The 17,522-nt window shown below is 43.7% G+C and overlaps 1 protein-coding gene across 1 annotated transcript in view; it reads right to left on the minus strand.

The window, feature by feature from the left end:
- Positions 1 to 17,522, minus strand: part of rassf6 (Ras association domain family member 6) — a 72,018-nt gene that overhangs the window by 27,111 nt on the left and 27,385 nt on the right. Inside the window, exons 3-5 of the mRNA XM_068028911.1 lie at positions 12,881 to 12,971; positions 10,109 to 10,187; positions 2,835 to 2,974 (exon numbers count right to left, since the gene is read on the minus strand). Coding sequence (XP_067885012.1) covers positions 2,835 to 2,974; positions 10,109 to 10,187; positions 12,881 to 12,939 — 278 coding nt within the window. The 5' untranslated portion in view covers positions 12,940 to 12,971. The remainder of the gene's footprint in view (positions 1 to 2,834; positions 2,975 to 10,108; positions 10,188 to 12,880; positions 12,972 to 17,522) is intronic.

Below are 17,522 nucleotides of genomic sequence, written 5' to 3' on the forward strand. Positions count from 1 at the left end.
AATCACACTTGCGGACTGAACGGAGGTGTTCTACAAAGTGGTCACCCAATCTGTGTTTGGTCTCCCCAATGTAGAGGAGACTGCATCGTGAGCAGTGAATACAGTATACTAAATTGCAAGAAGTATGAATAATGGGGCCTTGTTAGGTTAGGTGGAGGTAAAAGGAGGTGCTGCATCTCCTGTGCTTGTATGGGAAGGGGAGAGGTTGTTGGGTGTGATTAAGGAGTAGACCAGGGTGTCGCAGAGGGAATGGTCCCTTCAGAAGGATGGAAGGGAAGAGGGCAGGAAGATGTGTTTCGTGGCTAAAGGTGACAGAAATGGCAGAGGATGATCCATTGAATGTGGATGCTGATGGGGTGGAAGGTAAGGACAAGAGAACTGCATCATGATACTGGGTGGGGGCTAAGGGGTGAGAGCAGAAGTGCAGGAATTGGAACGAGCATGGTCGAGAACCCTGTCAGCCATGGTGATGCTGGGGGCGGGTGATCTTCGGTTAAGGAGTAAGGAAGACATATGGGAAGCACTGGTATGGAAGGCGGCATCATGAGAGTAAATGTGACAGAGACAGAGGGGGCAATTTTATGCTTTCCCCCATGGCAGGTTTGGAGGTGGGGAGAGCATGTAATTGGGTGGGATAGTGGTGGGGGGGACCCCGCCACCTTCCCACCTCTGCTGGTGGGAAGGCTGGTGAACAGCTTTACTGCCCTGCCATCAATTGAGACCCTTAAGTGGGCAATTAATGCCCAATTAAGGGCCTCACCCTGCCGCCACCACAATTAGCCCAGTGGCGGGTGGGCCTGTCACCAGATGGGCAGCACGGCAAGAAAAAATGTGTAGGTTACTTGTGGCTCTGGGAGGGTGGATTCCCTCGTTGAACGGCACTTAATGCCTGAATGAGGAACCTGGCATTGGGAAAGTGCGGGGGGGGGGGGAGAGCCTGCTGAGAGACACCCCTTTGCCCTTGCTGCTGACCTCCCAACACCCTCAACCGCGAATCCCAGCCTGTGAGACCCCTCCTGCCCTGAGCTACCTGTGGCCTGGGACCAGCGCCACTCCGAGGCTTTGGGTGGATGCTCCACCAGCAGCAGCTACTGCCCTCATGGTGGCACTGCTCAGTTAAAGAGCTGCTGGCCTCTGATTGGTTGGCAGTGCTCAGAGGGTGGGACTTGCATTACCAGGGTCCTTGATCCCGTGGAAGGCCTGCTGCTGTCCAGTTAAGTGCCTAATTGACACTTGATTCGGCAGACCTTTCACAGAAGGAGTGACGCGAGGTTCTCAACAGCACTTTTACTGGAGGTCGAGACACTTGTCACCCAGATATAATCTCGGCCAGAGAAACTGAGAGAATGGAGTCGAATCTTTTCAGGAAGTGGAGTGTGAGTAAGTAATTATTTATTTACTGAAAGGCTGATCCTGTTAAATGCTTCTTACTGCTGGCAAACGAGATTACAACAAACATTTCAGAAACAATTTTAATCCAAGCTCTGCAAAAAGTACCTCAACTCCTGACCCCTCAAAACTTCTCCACCATTTAGAAGGCTCTAGTCAGGACTGTGATGGAACACTCACTTGGATGGTGCAACCCCAAGAACACTCAATAATTTCAACACCATCCAGGATGGACCAGTTTGCTTCATTGGAGTCCAGCAATGAATTCAAAATCCAACCCCTCCACCTTTGGTGTGATGTGGCTGCATTTTGTACAATCTATATGGTGCGCTATACCAACTCACCAGGATTACTTTAACCGCATCTCCCCCCCTCCACCCACCCCATGACCTCTACCACTAAGAACAACAAGAGCAGCAATGTCATGGGAACACCATCTTGTCCAAGCTCCTCTCCAAGTCACATACTATTCTGACTTGCACACACATTGTATTTCCCTCATCGTTGCTGGGTCAATATCCTGGAATTGCCTACATGACACCATTGTAGGAGCACCATCACCACATGGATTACAATGGCTCAAGGCAGCAACAATGAGGTGAGGGTGGTGATGGGGCAATAAATGAGGTCTTGGCCGAGCCTCCCACATTCCAAAAACAAATAACTAAACAAAATAGGTCCAAAAATTCCTCCTCGAGCAAAGATTTATCCACTTTCCCATCCTTAGAAGTTCTTAAGAATGCTGGGTCAAGGTCAACATTTCTGACATGGGAATAGACAGGGGATGGTTAGGGAAGGTGGGTAATGTCTGGGGAGGATAGAGTCTGGAGAGGGATCAAGTCTGGAATAATAGATTGTGTGGCGATAGAGAATGGGAGGTATAGAGTCTGGGGAGATAGTCTGGAGCGATTGAGTCTGGGGGTGGGGTGATTGAGTTTGGGGGGGGGGGAGATAGAGTTGGTAGGGGTTTAGGGTCTGGGGTATAGAGTATGCAGGGGAGCTAGAGTCTGGGGTTGGTATATATCTTGGGGTGGGATTAAGTCTGCGGGTGGGGGGGTGGCGTTGAGTCTGCGGGGTTAAAGTCTGCAAGGGATAGAGTCTGCAGGGGTAAAGACTTCAGTGGGTAGAGTCTGTGGGGGGTGAAGTCTATGGGGGAGGGGTAGAGTCTGAGGAGGTAAAGACTTTGGTGGGTAGTGTCAGTGGGGGTCGAGTCTGAGGTGGTAGAGTCAGGTGGGGAGGTTGTGGGCTGGCGGGGGCAGATGGTGTATCATTATATTAAGAAGTACAATATTCTGCAATTCACCACCCTGCACTCCCATAGAGCAAGGCTTCCTCTTGTGACTGAGTTTACCCTATAGTATCAGGGTATATACACAAGTGCATGTACACGTATGCACTATGTAGTATGTGTGAGGTACCTGCATGTTTTCACTATGGATGCTTACCTTCTGTTCATTGAAGGGTCAGGGGACTGGATGGTTCTTGATGATGGTGCAGGTTTCTCATCATTAATCTGTAATCTTATAGGTTGGTGTACACCCCACGAAATATCTAATACTCCTTCTAGGATGATTTTTCCATCATTCTAAAAAAAGAATAATTAGATGTTTAAATTAAATAAGAAGTCCCAACATACAATGTTACATCAAAAACAAAAATACCCATGTACCAGCTCTGATAAATAGACCCACAGAGCTAGACAGGTACACTTTAGCATCATTACCATCTCACCAGTGTTGGGTGCTATTCAGGCTCTGTGAAATACTCATACTTTAATATGTTTTAACCATTTCTAGTAGTTTAATTGCATATAAATGGGGCTGCAGACAGAAGTCATAGGTCCACACCAGTCATTTGCCCATTCTAACATACTTGTGCCTTGTTAACCGGACATTGGTTGGTAATATAGTGAGGAAAATTGGGAAAATAATGGTTACATTTTAACAAAATTCAACAGTGCTTGAGTGCCAAGTCCACCGAGCCAATTGGCTTGTAGTTTGGTGTTCTTACCTAGAAACCTGATTGGTTTCTGGTAACGTTGTGTGCATTTCCTCCAATTAGGTGCTTCGAGTTCTGCCAATTCCGTTAGAGGGTCAGAGACCATTGGTGATTAATCAGCTTGATTGTCGCAGGATATTTCTGGACATTATTATGTTTAATAGCACAGATCCGCAAAACATTTACAGTCAAATTAATATCCTTATTGTAACAGTACTTCTTTAAATACAGGATTTCTCTTTATTCTTTCACCAAAGACTTTAACAGAATCAAAACCCTTCACTCTGGAAAAAGCAACATAAAACTGTCCATGAGTGAAAATAGGCCTAGGAATTTAAATACAAATTTTGTCAAGAGTTTGGCCTTGTGACTTGTTTATAACATAGAATATAAAAGTTGAATTGGGAACTATTTTCTCCTGAGTTGAAAAGGCAGGTTTATATCTGATGGGCTCAATATTATTTGAGGAATAAACACTCTTGCTTGAGATCTGTCTCTTATAATTTCAACATCTATCATTAAAGAAAACAGTTTCCTAACTATCAATCTTGTTCCACAACAAGTTCCTTGTTTAGCCTTCAAGTTTCATAGCAACATTATAACTGCTTCTTCCTTGAGTCTTAAATTTGTGCGGTGGAATGCCGATTGGAGTTAGACTGTGTAGAAACTCTGGATGGTATAGACTATTATCATCTTTGTTTATAGAATCAATGCTGATGTATTCTTTTAATTCAACTGATAGCTTTTCTAAAACTTTTTCATTCAAATCTGGTGAATCTTCATTTTTAACACAAAGAATAACTTATGAATAATAAGTTCTATCAAATAATTGTCCCCACCATTTTGCCACACTTAACCAATTCCATCATCTCATCCACCTCTCTCATGCCATCCCCATCCCATGCCATTCCATCCTTCGCATGCCATCCCTCCCATGCCATCCCCATCCCACTCTTGCCATCTCCAACCCTCCCATCAATCTCGTCCCATCCTTCATGTAAACAATCTCTCCAGCCTGGGTAACTTTGTTTTGTGGACTCCCTTTATTTTCCACCGTTTTTGTTTTCCTGAACCCTCCAACCATGCTGCCGCCAACACCACCTGTTGGCAGCCGCACGTACGTCATGCGCTCCAGTCCTCCGCATGTCCCACATGCCTCTGTGTGCGCCAGACACCACCCACCAAATCAACCCTCAAACAGATGCACCACTTAAACTGATCAATCAAAACATTCCGGACGGTCAGAAACAGAGCATTGTTATATTATTATTCTTATCGATTCATCTTTTTCATATATCTTCTTGAACTTTTCACATTTTATTTACCTTTAACTTGCATTTTATTTTGACATTTTGATGGGAATTTTGTATCATTCCCATTGGAGAGACAACTGCTCTCAGAGACATGGCTGCTGGCATGAGCTCAGTTACCTAAAGGATATATGGTAAACATCAGAAGGCATGCAGGCCCATGATAAACTCTGACCAACACCAGGGAATGCTTATTGCTCCTTTTGTAAGAATTACTTTCAGAATTCGTTTCCTTTTTAGCTGTAACCTTCACCACGGCCAAGAGGGTGATGTACTGCCAGTGGGCGGCACAGTGGCGCAGTGGTTAGCACCGCAGCCTCACAGCTCCAGCGACCCGGGTTCAATTCTGGGGACTGCCTGTGTGGAGTTTGCAAGTTCTCCCTGTGTCTGCGTGGGTTTCCTCCGGGTGCTCCGGTTTCCTCCCACATGCCAAAGACTTGCTGGTTGATAGGTTAATTGGCCTTTATAAATTGCCCCTAGTATAGGTAGGTGGTAGAGAAATATAGGGACTGGTGGGGATGTGGTAGTAATGTGGAATTAGTGTAGGATTAGTATAAAATGGGTGGTTGATGGTCGGCACAGACTCGGTGGGCCAAAGGGCCTGTTTCAGTGCTGTATCTCTCTAAAAACCTCTGCAAATGTCACCTGTATTAAGAGAGGCTTGGGTAGAGCTCTGTTCTGATTTCTCATCCACCCCCTCCCATCACTCCCACCACCCAACAATGGCATGGCTGAGGGCATATAAGATCAAAGGAAAGAGAATTAGGAGTAGGCCCATTGAACGTGCTCTGCCATTCAATAAAATCACGACTGAACTTTTACATCAACTCCACCTTCCTGCCCTATCTCCACATTCTTTGATTTCCTTAGTGCCCCAAAATCTATTGATCTCAGCCTTGAATATACTCAATGACTGAGATGATGGGAACTGTAAGCAACTTTATCATTTTGTGACAAACCACAGATCAGAATCAGCGCACTGTCAAACTGTCTACTATATTGTGTGAAACACAGGGATGACTTTTTATTGGTTAGAAATCGCAACCACACAAAATTAATACACAGAAAATCTTTCCTGGAGAATGCTGAGATTGTTGAAATAATAACAAAAATATTATTTGTGCTAACAGTTAAATACTCAAATGTGAATGGAAGATTTTTACACCAGGATTCAACTATATAACCAGATTACAACTTGTGCTTTATTCCAATAGTCAAGTGAGTTTGAGACTGTGTTCTGGTCCTGTGTGTAGAATAATTAGAATTAGGCAAAACAGCAAAGGACACTTGGTCGTAAAAGCAAGCCGGAGTATTGCACAAATCATTAATTTTAAAAGACTTATTAATCCGCTGTGGCACACATGGGTGATCTTATTGGCACATGGGACCTTTACCTGTCAGAAGCAGCTATAAGAACTCCAGGCACCTGAATTTCTCCTGTGCACAGCTGATACTTGATATCCCAAGCCGGCAGCAAAGATTCATTAAATGACCATTTAGGTACTAATACTTAATGGACTTGCACGAAGTTCCTTTCTCTGCTATATTATTAGAAACACTAGTCTGTTCATTTTAAACAACACATGCATTTATGTTACCTCTTTAATGCATGGAATGCCCCAATGTACTTCACTAAGTGGGAAGAGCAAAATAAATAGGGATAGATAACAGAGCAAGCCATGGAGGAGTGAATAGGAGATGTGACCGAAAGCTTGGTTTAAAAGAAAGATTTTGGGGATGAGTTATTACCTCTGGTGAGGGGAATTTCAAAGTATAGTAGTAAGCACTCATGTCTGTTAACCCACAGTGAAATTTTAAGGTCATGTTGTATTCACGGAAGATGGAATGTGAAATTGGGTTCAATTCCTCACACAAAACCAAGTCAGAGAATCTATCTCAGTCAAGTAATGTCTTGGAGGAAAGTGCTGTATAAATGCTTCCTTCACCCTAAGAGGCACAAACTGAAATCCAAAATATAGACCAATCCCTACATTTCCAATTCTCAACCCATAATCCACTGCTCTCCACATCTATCCCCACCCCATCACCTGCTAATGAAGTATTTGAGTTTCTTGTCCATATTTATCCCTAGAATTTTCAATCCTATTTTCAACCAGCTAGTTATATGGCTTCCTTTGATAGGATGAATCACACAGCATCAACCAATTTCATTAGTTCCACATATCAACCTTTCTGTGGGAGTAAAGTGCTTTTGCTGTCTGGTTTGCTTGAAGGTTGATACTTTTATGACCATTAGTTCTGTGCTCATGGACCAAGGCAAACAGCCAGCTTAGGTCTACATCAGTATTTTAAAGACCAGGGTCATGTCCTCCCTAAATCTTTTTTTCTCTAATGAAAAGAAGTTAAATTTTTTATTCTCTCTTCATAACTTTGAAGCATGAGGCTCAGAAACACTCCAGTCACCTGTCTTTTAATCCTTGGCATCAATGTTGTTTTGAAGATTGTTATGAAGGTTGTTATTTTTGAGGACTCATGCTTTTTAGAATTATGGACATTGTTTTATTTGGGAAAACTGAAAGGATTCCATGGATGTTTTTTCACTGGGGTCATTGAAAAGACACTGAGAGGTCTTTAGTTTTAGTTTAGTTTTAGAGATACAGCACTGAAACAGGCCCTTCGGCCCACCGAGTCTGTGCCGACCATCAACCACCCATTTTATACTAATCCTACACTAATTCCATATTCCTACCACATCCCCACCTGTCCCTATATTTCCCTACCACCTACCTACACTAGGGGCAATTCATAATGGCCAATTTACTTATCAACCTGCAAGTCTTTGGCATGTGGGAGGAAACCGGAGCACCCGGAGGAAACCCACGCAGACACAGGGAGAACTTGCAAACTCCACACAGGCAGTACCCAGAATTGAACCCGGGTCACTGGAGCTGTGAGGCTGCGGTGCTAACCACTGCGCCACTGTGTCTTGTTTGAAAACAACATTTACTGGAAGTCACCTGTCTTCAGATAAATGCCCAGCAGGGGCATTTTGACTGGGGGGAGATGTCTACAGAGAAGTGACATCAAGATGTATAGGGGTCGTGAGGCTTGACTCTTGAGATATTATTTTGGTTTCGCTTTGGACAGTGTGCTGGGGTGTGAACTGTTTTGAAGGCAGTTGGAGAAAACCAGCCAAGAGAGCAGTGATCATCAGCTCCCTCTTTCATCTTTTTAAGAACTTGCTGAGAATCAAGTGTAAAAAAATAGAGAAACTGATGCTGCATTTCTCCTGGAAAGCCTGCCAAACTGATCCTCAACGTCGCCTGAAAAGAACTGCTCTAGAAAGATCCTAGTGATAGCCGTCTACGTGTATTTGGGAAACCAAACCAAAAACGGACAACTGACATCTTTCCATATCTTTTCCTTTTTCTTCAAGAATTAGCAAGTATTTGGCCAAAGTATTCTTTTTCTGTCTTTTTTTTTGTAACAGAGCTCTAAACAGAAAATCTCTATTTTTTGTTTAACTAGTGTGTGTGTGTGTATTTTTATTTTTTAATTTTTTTTTATTTAGAGATACAGCACTGAAACAGGCCCTTCGGCCCACCGAGTCTGTGCCGACCATCAACCACCCATTTATACTAATCCTACACTAATTCCATATTCCTACCACATCCCCACCTGTCCCTATATTTCCCTACCACCTCCCTATACTAGGGGCAATTTATAATGGCCAATTTACCTATCAACCTGCAAGTATTTGGCATGTGGGAGGAAACCAGAGCACCCGGAGGAAACCCACGCAAACACAGGGAGAACTTGCAAATTCCACACAGGCAGTACCCAGAATTGAACCTAGGTCGCTGGAGCTGTGAGGCTACAGTGCTAACCACTGTGCCACTGTGCTGCCCTGTGCTGTATGTGAGGGGCTAAGGTAAAAAGGGAACTTCAATATTTCAATCTGTGTGTTAATGCTTTGCTTCCTTACTGGTGAAGTTTGTTTTATAATAAACTGATAATTTTGTTGTTTATTAAAGGAACCTGGTTGGTGCATTTTATTCTGGGATAAAGGCCCAGAACTTATACTTCAAAAACAAGGCGGTCCGCCTGTGTGGACTGCATGTTGTGGAACCGCCGCGTTATTCAGCGTGATGGCTCATTTAAATGGCTGGAGTGGACTGCCCACCCCGATGATGTGGAGGGGATGGGCTGTCTGACCCTGATAATGGCGTCAGCAGCCGTTGCCATTTTTAAAGGGTTTTGAGCCTTTCCATTCAATTTAAATATTTAAAGAAAGAGGTTACAAAATGTTTTTAAAACATTTAATTTGTCCCTCTCCCCCCAATAACCATGCAATTAATTACTTGCCCTCTCCCCCCACAAAATACTTCCCTTGTCCACCTGACCCTTCCCCCTGCAAGTACATAAACTTTAAACTCTAACCCTTCCCACCATTCCCTAAACTGATGATATTAGTTTGTTCCCATTCCCCCCCCGTCCCACATTGAGAAACTTACCTGCACCCCCCTCCCCACCAGTGTTCCGCCTCGGTTCCCCAGACAGGGATCCAAAGGTGCAGGAGTGTCGGCCACCTGCACCAATATCGCACTGGGACAGATGGTGGGAGGGAGAAAGTAATTTATTCCTTTATTTAAATTTGTTAACATACTGAAATTTGGCTCCCGTCACCGAGCAGCATGGCTGGGGGGCCACCATGAGGTCTCGCTGCCGCCGGCAATATTGGGCCAGGCCTTCCCTGCGTCGAGGCCCATGGCGGGCCTCTGCTGGAGGCATTTTCTGCACCCCCCCCTCCCCTGATATCAGTGGGTTCTGTAAAATATGCCCGAAAGAGTAGAGTCTATGATTGACCTTATTGATAACTGGGTAAACATTTAAATATATGTTGTGAACTGTGGAGAAGAGGAACTAGAAAAAACTGTGCACTCCTCCTGCCCCAGTCGTAACAAGATAAAGTTCCCAAAATTGTATCAATGGGACAGATTTTCCTCATTGGACTTGGCATCAAGTCTTGGCTCAGGACACAGCACACAGAAGAAAATGGAACAGACAGGATCACACATCAGTATCAGAACCTGACAAGTTTAATATCTGTTAATCTAAGTAGTTGAGAAATCAGATGGGCCACGTCTTCCGACCTGCACAAACTTATTAACTTCAATAGGCACAAAATTGTGCTGACCTCCATACCTGATGGAATGGTCTGTGCTCCTAACATTATTATCTCGAAAAAAAAATCCCATTGTGAGAAATGTTGGTGAACTTTCTCCCAGGAGAATAAATAGATTGAGCAGAGTTAAAGGTGGAGAAAGTTGCACCATGTCAGTGAACTGATTGTAGTAGACAGTCTAAATGGGCTTAGCTTGGTTCCATATCTTGTTGTAGTAAGAAACAATAATTTCTGGACATCTGAATTGTCGATAAAATATACTCACTTCATAATATGTCAGTTGCAAATTCTTCTTATCTTTACAAAAACAATTGTATGTTCTTAGAAATGATGAAAACTCAGCCCTGGAGGAATTAAGAATATCAATTTAAAACAAAACTTGAGGTGTACATTCCATCTATCTGATGAGAGAGTAATGGGAATGGTCTGCCCAGTTTCACAGTTAAAATTTCATAGTTCACTTACAAATTGTCTTTAATTTTACAAACTAACACAGAGCTTTGCGTTTCAGAGCACATGTCCTGATGACAGTCTCTGAGTCCAGATCAGGAATTTGAGAGCTGGGCTTTGTTCCTGAATTTCTGTTGTGTGCTTTTGATGTGCAAAGCTCTGTGCTGAAGCACTATTTTCTAAAATCCACCTTTGAAGACCTCATTGTGTTTATGGCTTAAATCTGGCTCTCTGTCCAGCAAATTCCATTTTACATTTATCTATCTGGTCTCTGTGAGGGAGACTCAGCTAGATTCAAATTAGGAACAATTGCCTCACACACACTATGAACCAGGCTGAGGATGCTCAAACTTACTCCACTCAGGACTCTTGCAGCCAACGGAAACAGAAGACCTTTGTTCCATCAGTCCATCTCTCCCAGATGAAACAGTAGCACATTAACCCACTGTACCACTCAGTCCCCAGTGAAAATTCAACTAGAAATACTTTGCTTCATAAACCAAATTGCTTTATTTTTGTGTTTAATCAACAATTTTAAAGCACAATGGAACATAGAGGACTCCAAACTGTCTCAAAGCTGACATCATATGACATGAATTGTATTAATCAATGGCCCAAAAATTGCGTTCAAAATAATGGCAAGATCAAAAGCCACAGCAACTTTAGGTGAGGGCAAATGCATGATTAAATGCAGAAAGTGAAAAGTTGCTGTCAGAGATGTGCTGCTCCACTGTTAGCTTTGTGAAAATGGCATCTGGCTGTCTGGCTTCCCATTCAAATACATTCAATAGTTTGAATTTCCTGTACTTGCACCATAGATAGAAATAAATACATTAAAGCAAGTCATTACAAGTCTAAGTACCTTTCTAATGATGTGTTAAGTGTTAATTATTGTCAGTCAACCTCTCTGACACTGAAAATTAACTATTACAATTGTGGAGACTCAATCTTTCAGGTTTTAATTGGAGAGTAAGTTACAATTTTTTGTTTTACTTTCTCATTTCTCTCTTAATCCACTCTTTATTTCTCTTTCTGTACCTAATTTGACATTGAATTCCCCATTCTTACTTATACTTCCCATTGCGCTATGAATTGCAGAATCCTTCAAATTAATTGGTAAAGGAGATAGACAGTTGTTTACCATTCTCACACAGATCTCAGATGCCCTGTAGATGGCACCACACCATTTCCATCTCCCACTATCAGCAACTTACAGAGCAAAATATTGTCTACATTAAACGGGCAAGGGCAAGTCTAACTAACAGCAAGTGCCACTCATTGCTCTGCCTCATCAAATTTTGGGCCAATGCAGAACACAAACACTGTTCATTACTAACAATGCCAGGAGCAAAACTATGGGAACAGACCAGGACGTTGGCAGGTAAGTCTCCTGGTCGATTTTAGCTGCCCATCTGCCCAGTTTGATAAGCAGCAGAGCGGAAAATTGCCCCTAGATTGTCAGGGCTGAATTTTGTTGAGCTCCCGACATCGGGATCCATGACGGGGAATCCGGAAGATCGCAGCGGCAGCAGCCCGCCACAGAGCCCGAGGCCAGGATTCCTGGGCCCTATCTTCCCGGTGGCAGCGAGGCTCTGTGGTGGCCCACTCGCCGCTTGGTGACTGGACCCAACTTTAAATATTTAAATAAACCTCATGAATACTTTTACCTACAATTCCCCGCAATCTTACTGGTTGTCCAGGATCTTCTGTGTGACAGGCGGCACTCATTCACCTTCGCTTTCCTGTCCAGGGAAAGCTGGCGCCACCGAGGTGGGGAAGGGGGAATCTTAGGAGTTTTAGTGTAGTGGGGACGGGGTGGGGGGGGGGTGGTGGAATGGGGTCAACTCTGCATTTCTAGTGTAGGGAGAAGGGGAGGGGTGACCTCTGCACTTTGTGCAGTTGGCGGGGGAAGTCAAATCTTTAATGGAAGTGTTTTAGGGGGGGAATGGGGCGGAATTTATTTTCATTGTATAGGGGCTGACGTATGAATCAGAAATTTATTTACAGTGTAGTGGTGCAGGGTGGGTATGGAGTTCAACTGTGCAGATCTGGCAGCCCTTTAAAAATGGCACCAGCGCCTGCCCGCGCCACGTGATTGGGATGGGGGCCCATCCTGCATAATTAAATGAGCCTCCGCGTGCTTGATCGCGGCAGCATGACGGTGCACATCCCGTATGTGTGGGCTGCCATTTTTGTTGCCTGCCGCCGGAAGAAAATTCAGTCCTCAATGTGGATGCTAAACTGTGCATTCAATGTCTGCCACTTCTCACACTAAAAAATTAATGACTGTGATGAAATTCAAAAATAATGATCTCAATGTGAAATTGGTGTAAGTTGTATGGTGGTAATGACTGTAAAAGACTGGATAGGTAGATTTGATTTTATTGCTGGCTCTTAATAACAAATATTCTACTAAATAAACATTAATGCTTACCTGATATATCAATGTACTGCGTTTAAGCTGTACATACATTTTGTTCGTTCATCACATTAGTAGTAAATCAACTCTTGTTGAAAAGAAAGCTCTCATAGTAATGATTGGAAACGAATGAAAGATAAATGAGCCTCGTGAACAGCCACTCATTACCTGGAAATAAACTTGTCTTTACGAACTTGAATTACAGGCTGCAGATGGATAGCCTTCATGATAAATACATTTACTCAGAGAAGAGAGAAACCTGATTAAAAAAAACAAAATGTAATCTTTTTTCTTAATAACAGATGAAATGATTATTGCAATATTCTTTTTAGAATGACAAATTTACAGAGCACATGATTACCAGTGCACTGTTTGTCAATGTGCACTGCTGTACTTAAATTATAAACTCACACAAACAAGACATTTGAATCTGGGAAAGAAAAACTATAAAGAACTATTAAAGATGCTGATTGATGCAGAAATACTGTTTAGAACTGCCCTTGGATGTGCATGATTGATTTTCTTAACTTGATTGACATAAAATAACTTTCAAGGTATACTGCAAATTCCAAGATCTGTATATTTTGTTCCTTTGTTTAGGACTCTATACTGTGGCTTAATATGAACAATTCCACATCTCCAAGGTGTTGACAACAATAGATTACCACACTCGGATAGGCATTGACATCATTGCACAAAATCTGTGTTTGTGTTTGGATTTGAGTTTCAATTTCAGTTTGAGTTAGGATTTGAGTTTGAGTTTGGGTTTAAGTTTGTGCTTGGAAGTGGGTTTGGGTTTGAATTTGGGTTTGGGTTTAGGTTAAGAATTTTAGTTTGGGTTTATATTTGAGTTTGTTATTGAGGGTTTGGGTCTGAATTTGCATTTGTTTGCAGCAGGAATAGGAAGATAAAACCCATGCATTTTACAGCTAGTCCTGTACTGTATATCGCCAATTATATTGAAACTACTTTGTGAATTCATACATGGTTATTGAACTGAATCTACCTTAACTCACAATTTTGTGTGATGTATAATGCTGGCTGCCCTGTACTGTCAGTTACTCAGGAATGGCTCCTCAATATATTCATACATCCATGATTCAGTACTGGGTGTCAGTTAGTGTTGTTATGCTCACGTGAAGTGCAGCGATCGGAAATACAAGAACTCAAACTGAAGAGTTATAAAAATGGACTTTTCTTTTAAAAAGTGGATAATGTGCTGGAAAAATGGCCGTGTAGGTCAAAAGACCTGGCCTTGTATATTCAAACTGTCGTCCTGTCTGTTAAGAACAAAAGGATGCCTTCTAAACTAAGAGATGTCAATTATACCCATCCTGAAACCATCAAGATACATTTTTGAATGGCTGTGTTTGCTGACAATGCTACCACTAGGTGGCGCTGTGGTGGCACATGCACAAATGCAGCATGTGCCACGAAAACGTCACAGTCTGCGACTTCAGGCAGCTGCCAGGACTAAAGATGGCGCTGCTCAAATAATCACACGAAGGCAACCTAACCTAAACACATAGCAGCACACAATGGTGGGAGGGAGAGAGCGGGCCGGGGATGGGGTGGGGAGGAGAGCAAGCCGGGGACAGGGGGGGGGGGGGGTAGTGGGCCAGGGATGGGGTGGGGGGGAGGGGAGCGGAGCAGGCCGGGGATGGGGGGGAGGGGAGTGGAGCGGGCCGGGGATGGAGCGGAGCGGGCCGGGGACGGAGGGGAGCGGAGCAGGCTGGGGACGGGGGGGAGCGGAGCGGCCGGAGAGAGCAGCGAGGGGGGCAACGGAGCGGCCGAAAGAGTGGAGGGGGAGGAGCGGAGCTTGACGCATGCGTGAATTTCCGTTGGCATTGCATTGCTGTACGCGTAAAGCGCGTGCGCAGAGGCCGACCAGACGCGTTGCCCAAAGATGCACAAGTCACGTGATGACGTCACCGGCACATGCGCTAACCAGTCCTGGCGAGTCGGAACGCAGCGCACGCGCAGAGAGCAGGAGCCCGTCTGTGCATGTGCGCACCTTGGTGCAGCCTGATGACGTCGGTGGCCGGCTGCGTTGTCAGGAATCACTTTGTTTTTGAATTGAATGGGTTCTTCAGAAACAGAAGGTGTGAAGTAGGTCCATCATGGGGCATTGTCAGTCACCACAGGGAGGAAGATCCATGTCTCCCAACAGAGGCACAGTGGCGCAGTGGTTAGCACCGCAGCCTCACAGCTCCAGTGACCTGGGTTTGATTCTGGGTACTGCCTGTGTGGAGTTTGCAAGTTCTCCCTGTGACCGCGTGGGTTTCTGCCGGGTGCTCTGGTTTCTTCCCACAGCCAAAGACTTGCAGGTTGATAGGTAAATTGCCCCTAGTGTAGGTAGGTGGTAGGAGAATTGAGGGGATGTGGTAGGAATATGGGATTAATGTAGGATTAGTATAAATTGATGGTTGGTACAGACTTGGTGGGCCAAAGGGCCTGTTTCAGTGCTGTATCACTCTATAAATAAAGAGGCAAGCTGTGAGACCATTTTGCCCTTAAAAATAGCTCTCTGGGGAGAAAGTAAAAGAATCAGGACAAATATCACAAAAGCCTGTCCAGCTGGGAACTGGGAGAAATCCAGCAAGTCAAAGAAAGTGCCATACTGTGAGTTCTACACTTTAGCATGTGCAGCAGAGAACTGAAAGTGATCCTCTGTCTCCAGATTGAAATTTCAACCTACACAGAAATCTGCAAACAACCCAGGCCTGCAACTTTAAAGAAGAAATTGATCTCCGAGATGATTCAACAGGTTATCATGAACCCCGAAAACCTACCTCACGTCAAACCCCTTACATCTTTTCCTCTCTATTTATCTCTCGTGTGTGTATGAATACATGTGCTGGTATGGTTGTGACCATTTTGGGAGTGAATATTGCTCAAAAAATTATTAATCTTCTGTTTTAAACCTACAAGAAAACCTGTTGCTGTCTATTTATTTGACAAATAAAACATAGAGGCGTTAAAACCCTAGTAACAAAAACACTTGCTGTGGTCAGTTGGAAGTTGAACAGTGGGGCCACTGACACCCCTTACCAGGTGGCTGTAACAGTGTGCAAATACTTAAGATGGGTGTTGTTTTCCTCATTCTATAAGAGAACTTCAACTTCCTTAAAAACATAAGATATTTGTTCATATCGTGGTCAATGCGGGTGGGGGGGGGGGGGGTGCAGTGAGGGACAGAAATTACTTGAGACCCTGTCCTTTAAGACATTTGCATTACCTGTGGTCAGTACGGTGAGTACATTAGTGTATTGGTTATGTTACTGGACTAATAATCCAGAGAACATAACTTCACATTCCACCATGGCACTTTGAGAATTCAAATTCAGTTTAAAAAGACCTGCAAATAAAAGGCTGGTATCAGTAAAAGTGACTATAAAGCTCTTGGATTGTATAAAACCCCAGCTAGTTCATTACTGTCCTTTAGGAAAGGGAACTTGCCGTCCTTATCTGGTCTGGCCGAGATGTGATTCTGATGCCACACCAATGCGTTTGACTCTTAACAGACCTTTGAAGTGGCCTAACAGGACATGTCCCTTCTGTTAAACCTCTCTCAGGGCAACTGGGAATGGGCAATAAAAGCTGGGCTTGCCAGCGATGCCTACATCCCGAGAATGAATATTTTAAAAAAAGGTCAACATTAAAGACATTTTTTGAGTAAGAGTTGTGACAGAGAACTGTAAAACTACTTCCACATCAAATGGTGTTTACTTTCAAACTAAGGTGCATCCAAACAGGATGGATTTTTAAACCAAAATGAGCGAATCACATGGTAAATGTTTGAGAGGTGACAGGTGGGACACTCAGATAATCCTCCCCACTTTACTATAAACATAACCGTGTTCTGGATCCTGCCCTTTGTTGTTTGACTGGAAGATGCAGCACTGAGACTCCAGGAGCAAGACACTGAAACGTCAATGGAATATTATAAAATAACTCCAAGCTGCACCAGGTTAAAAAGAAAAATGAAAAGTAGGGGTGAATGGGAGCCCCGAATGAAGTGACTGCAAAGAATGAGGAAGACCATAAACACTGCTCCTCTTATGTATTTAACCTCAAAATATAAGTAGGAACATACGAAACAAATACAGGAAGTGGCTGTGGATTTGGGAAGCACAGCAGAGCCAAAGCATCAACTTAAACAGTCAGGTTATTACAAAATCCTGCAAGTCGCTCTTTTACATAACAGCACAAGAAGAGATTTCTCTGCAAATAGGGACAATTCTGAGTTTCCATTGGTGGATCTCACTCCTCTGAGAATTTGTCTGTGGAACTGGACACCACACTCCAATATGCCAACTTCTGTTTGATTCAGAAAATTGTTTATTAATTATCAATGAAAACTTTTCATTCTATCTACATTAAAGGCCAGTATTCCTTGTCAATGGGTAATGAACCCGGCCAGGTGTTCGATTTAGATGTAGGTGAGCACTTTGGCGATAGTGATCACAATTCGGTTAGGTTTACCTTAGCGATGGGCAGGGACAGGTATATACCACAGGGCAAGAATTATAGCTGGGGGAAAGGAAATTATGACGCGATTAGGCAAGATTTAGGATGTGTAGGATGGGGAAGGAAACTGCAGGGGATGGGCACAAACGAAATGTGGAGCTTATTCAAGGAGCAGCTAATGCGTGTCCTTGATAAGTATGTACCTGTCAGGCAGGGAGGAAGTTGTCGAGCAAGGGAGCCGTGGTTTACTCAAGAAGTTGAAGCGCTTGTCAAGAGGAAGAGGGCGGCTTATGTTAGGATGAGACGTGAAGGCTCAGTTAGGGCGCTTGAGAGTTACAAG

This window comes from Heterodontus francisci, chromosome 4 (genome assembly GCF_036365525.1).
Source record: "Heterodontus francisci isolate sHetFra1 chromosome 4, sHetFra1.hap1, whole genome shotgun sequence".
Classification (NCBI taxonomy): Eukaryota; Metazoa; Chordata; class Chondrichthyes; order Heterodontiformes; family Heterodontidae; genus Heterodontus; species Heterodontus francisci.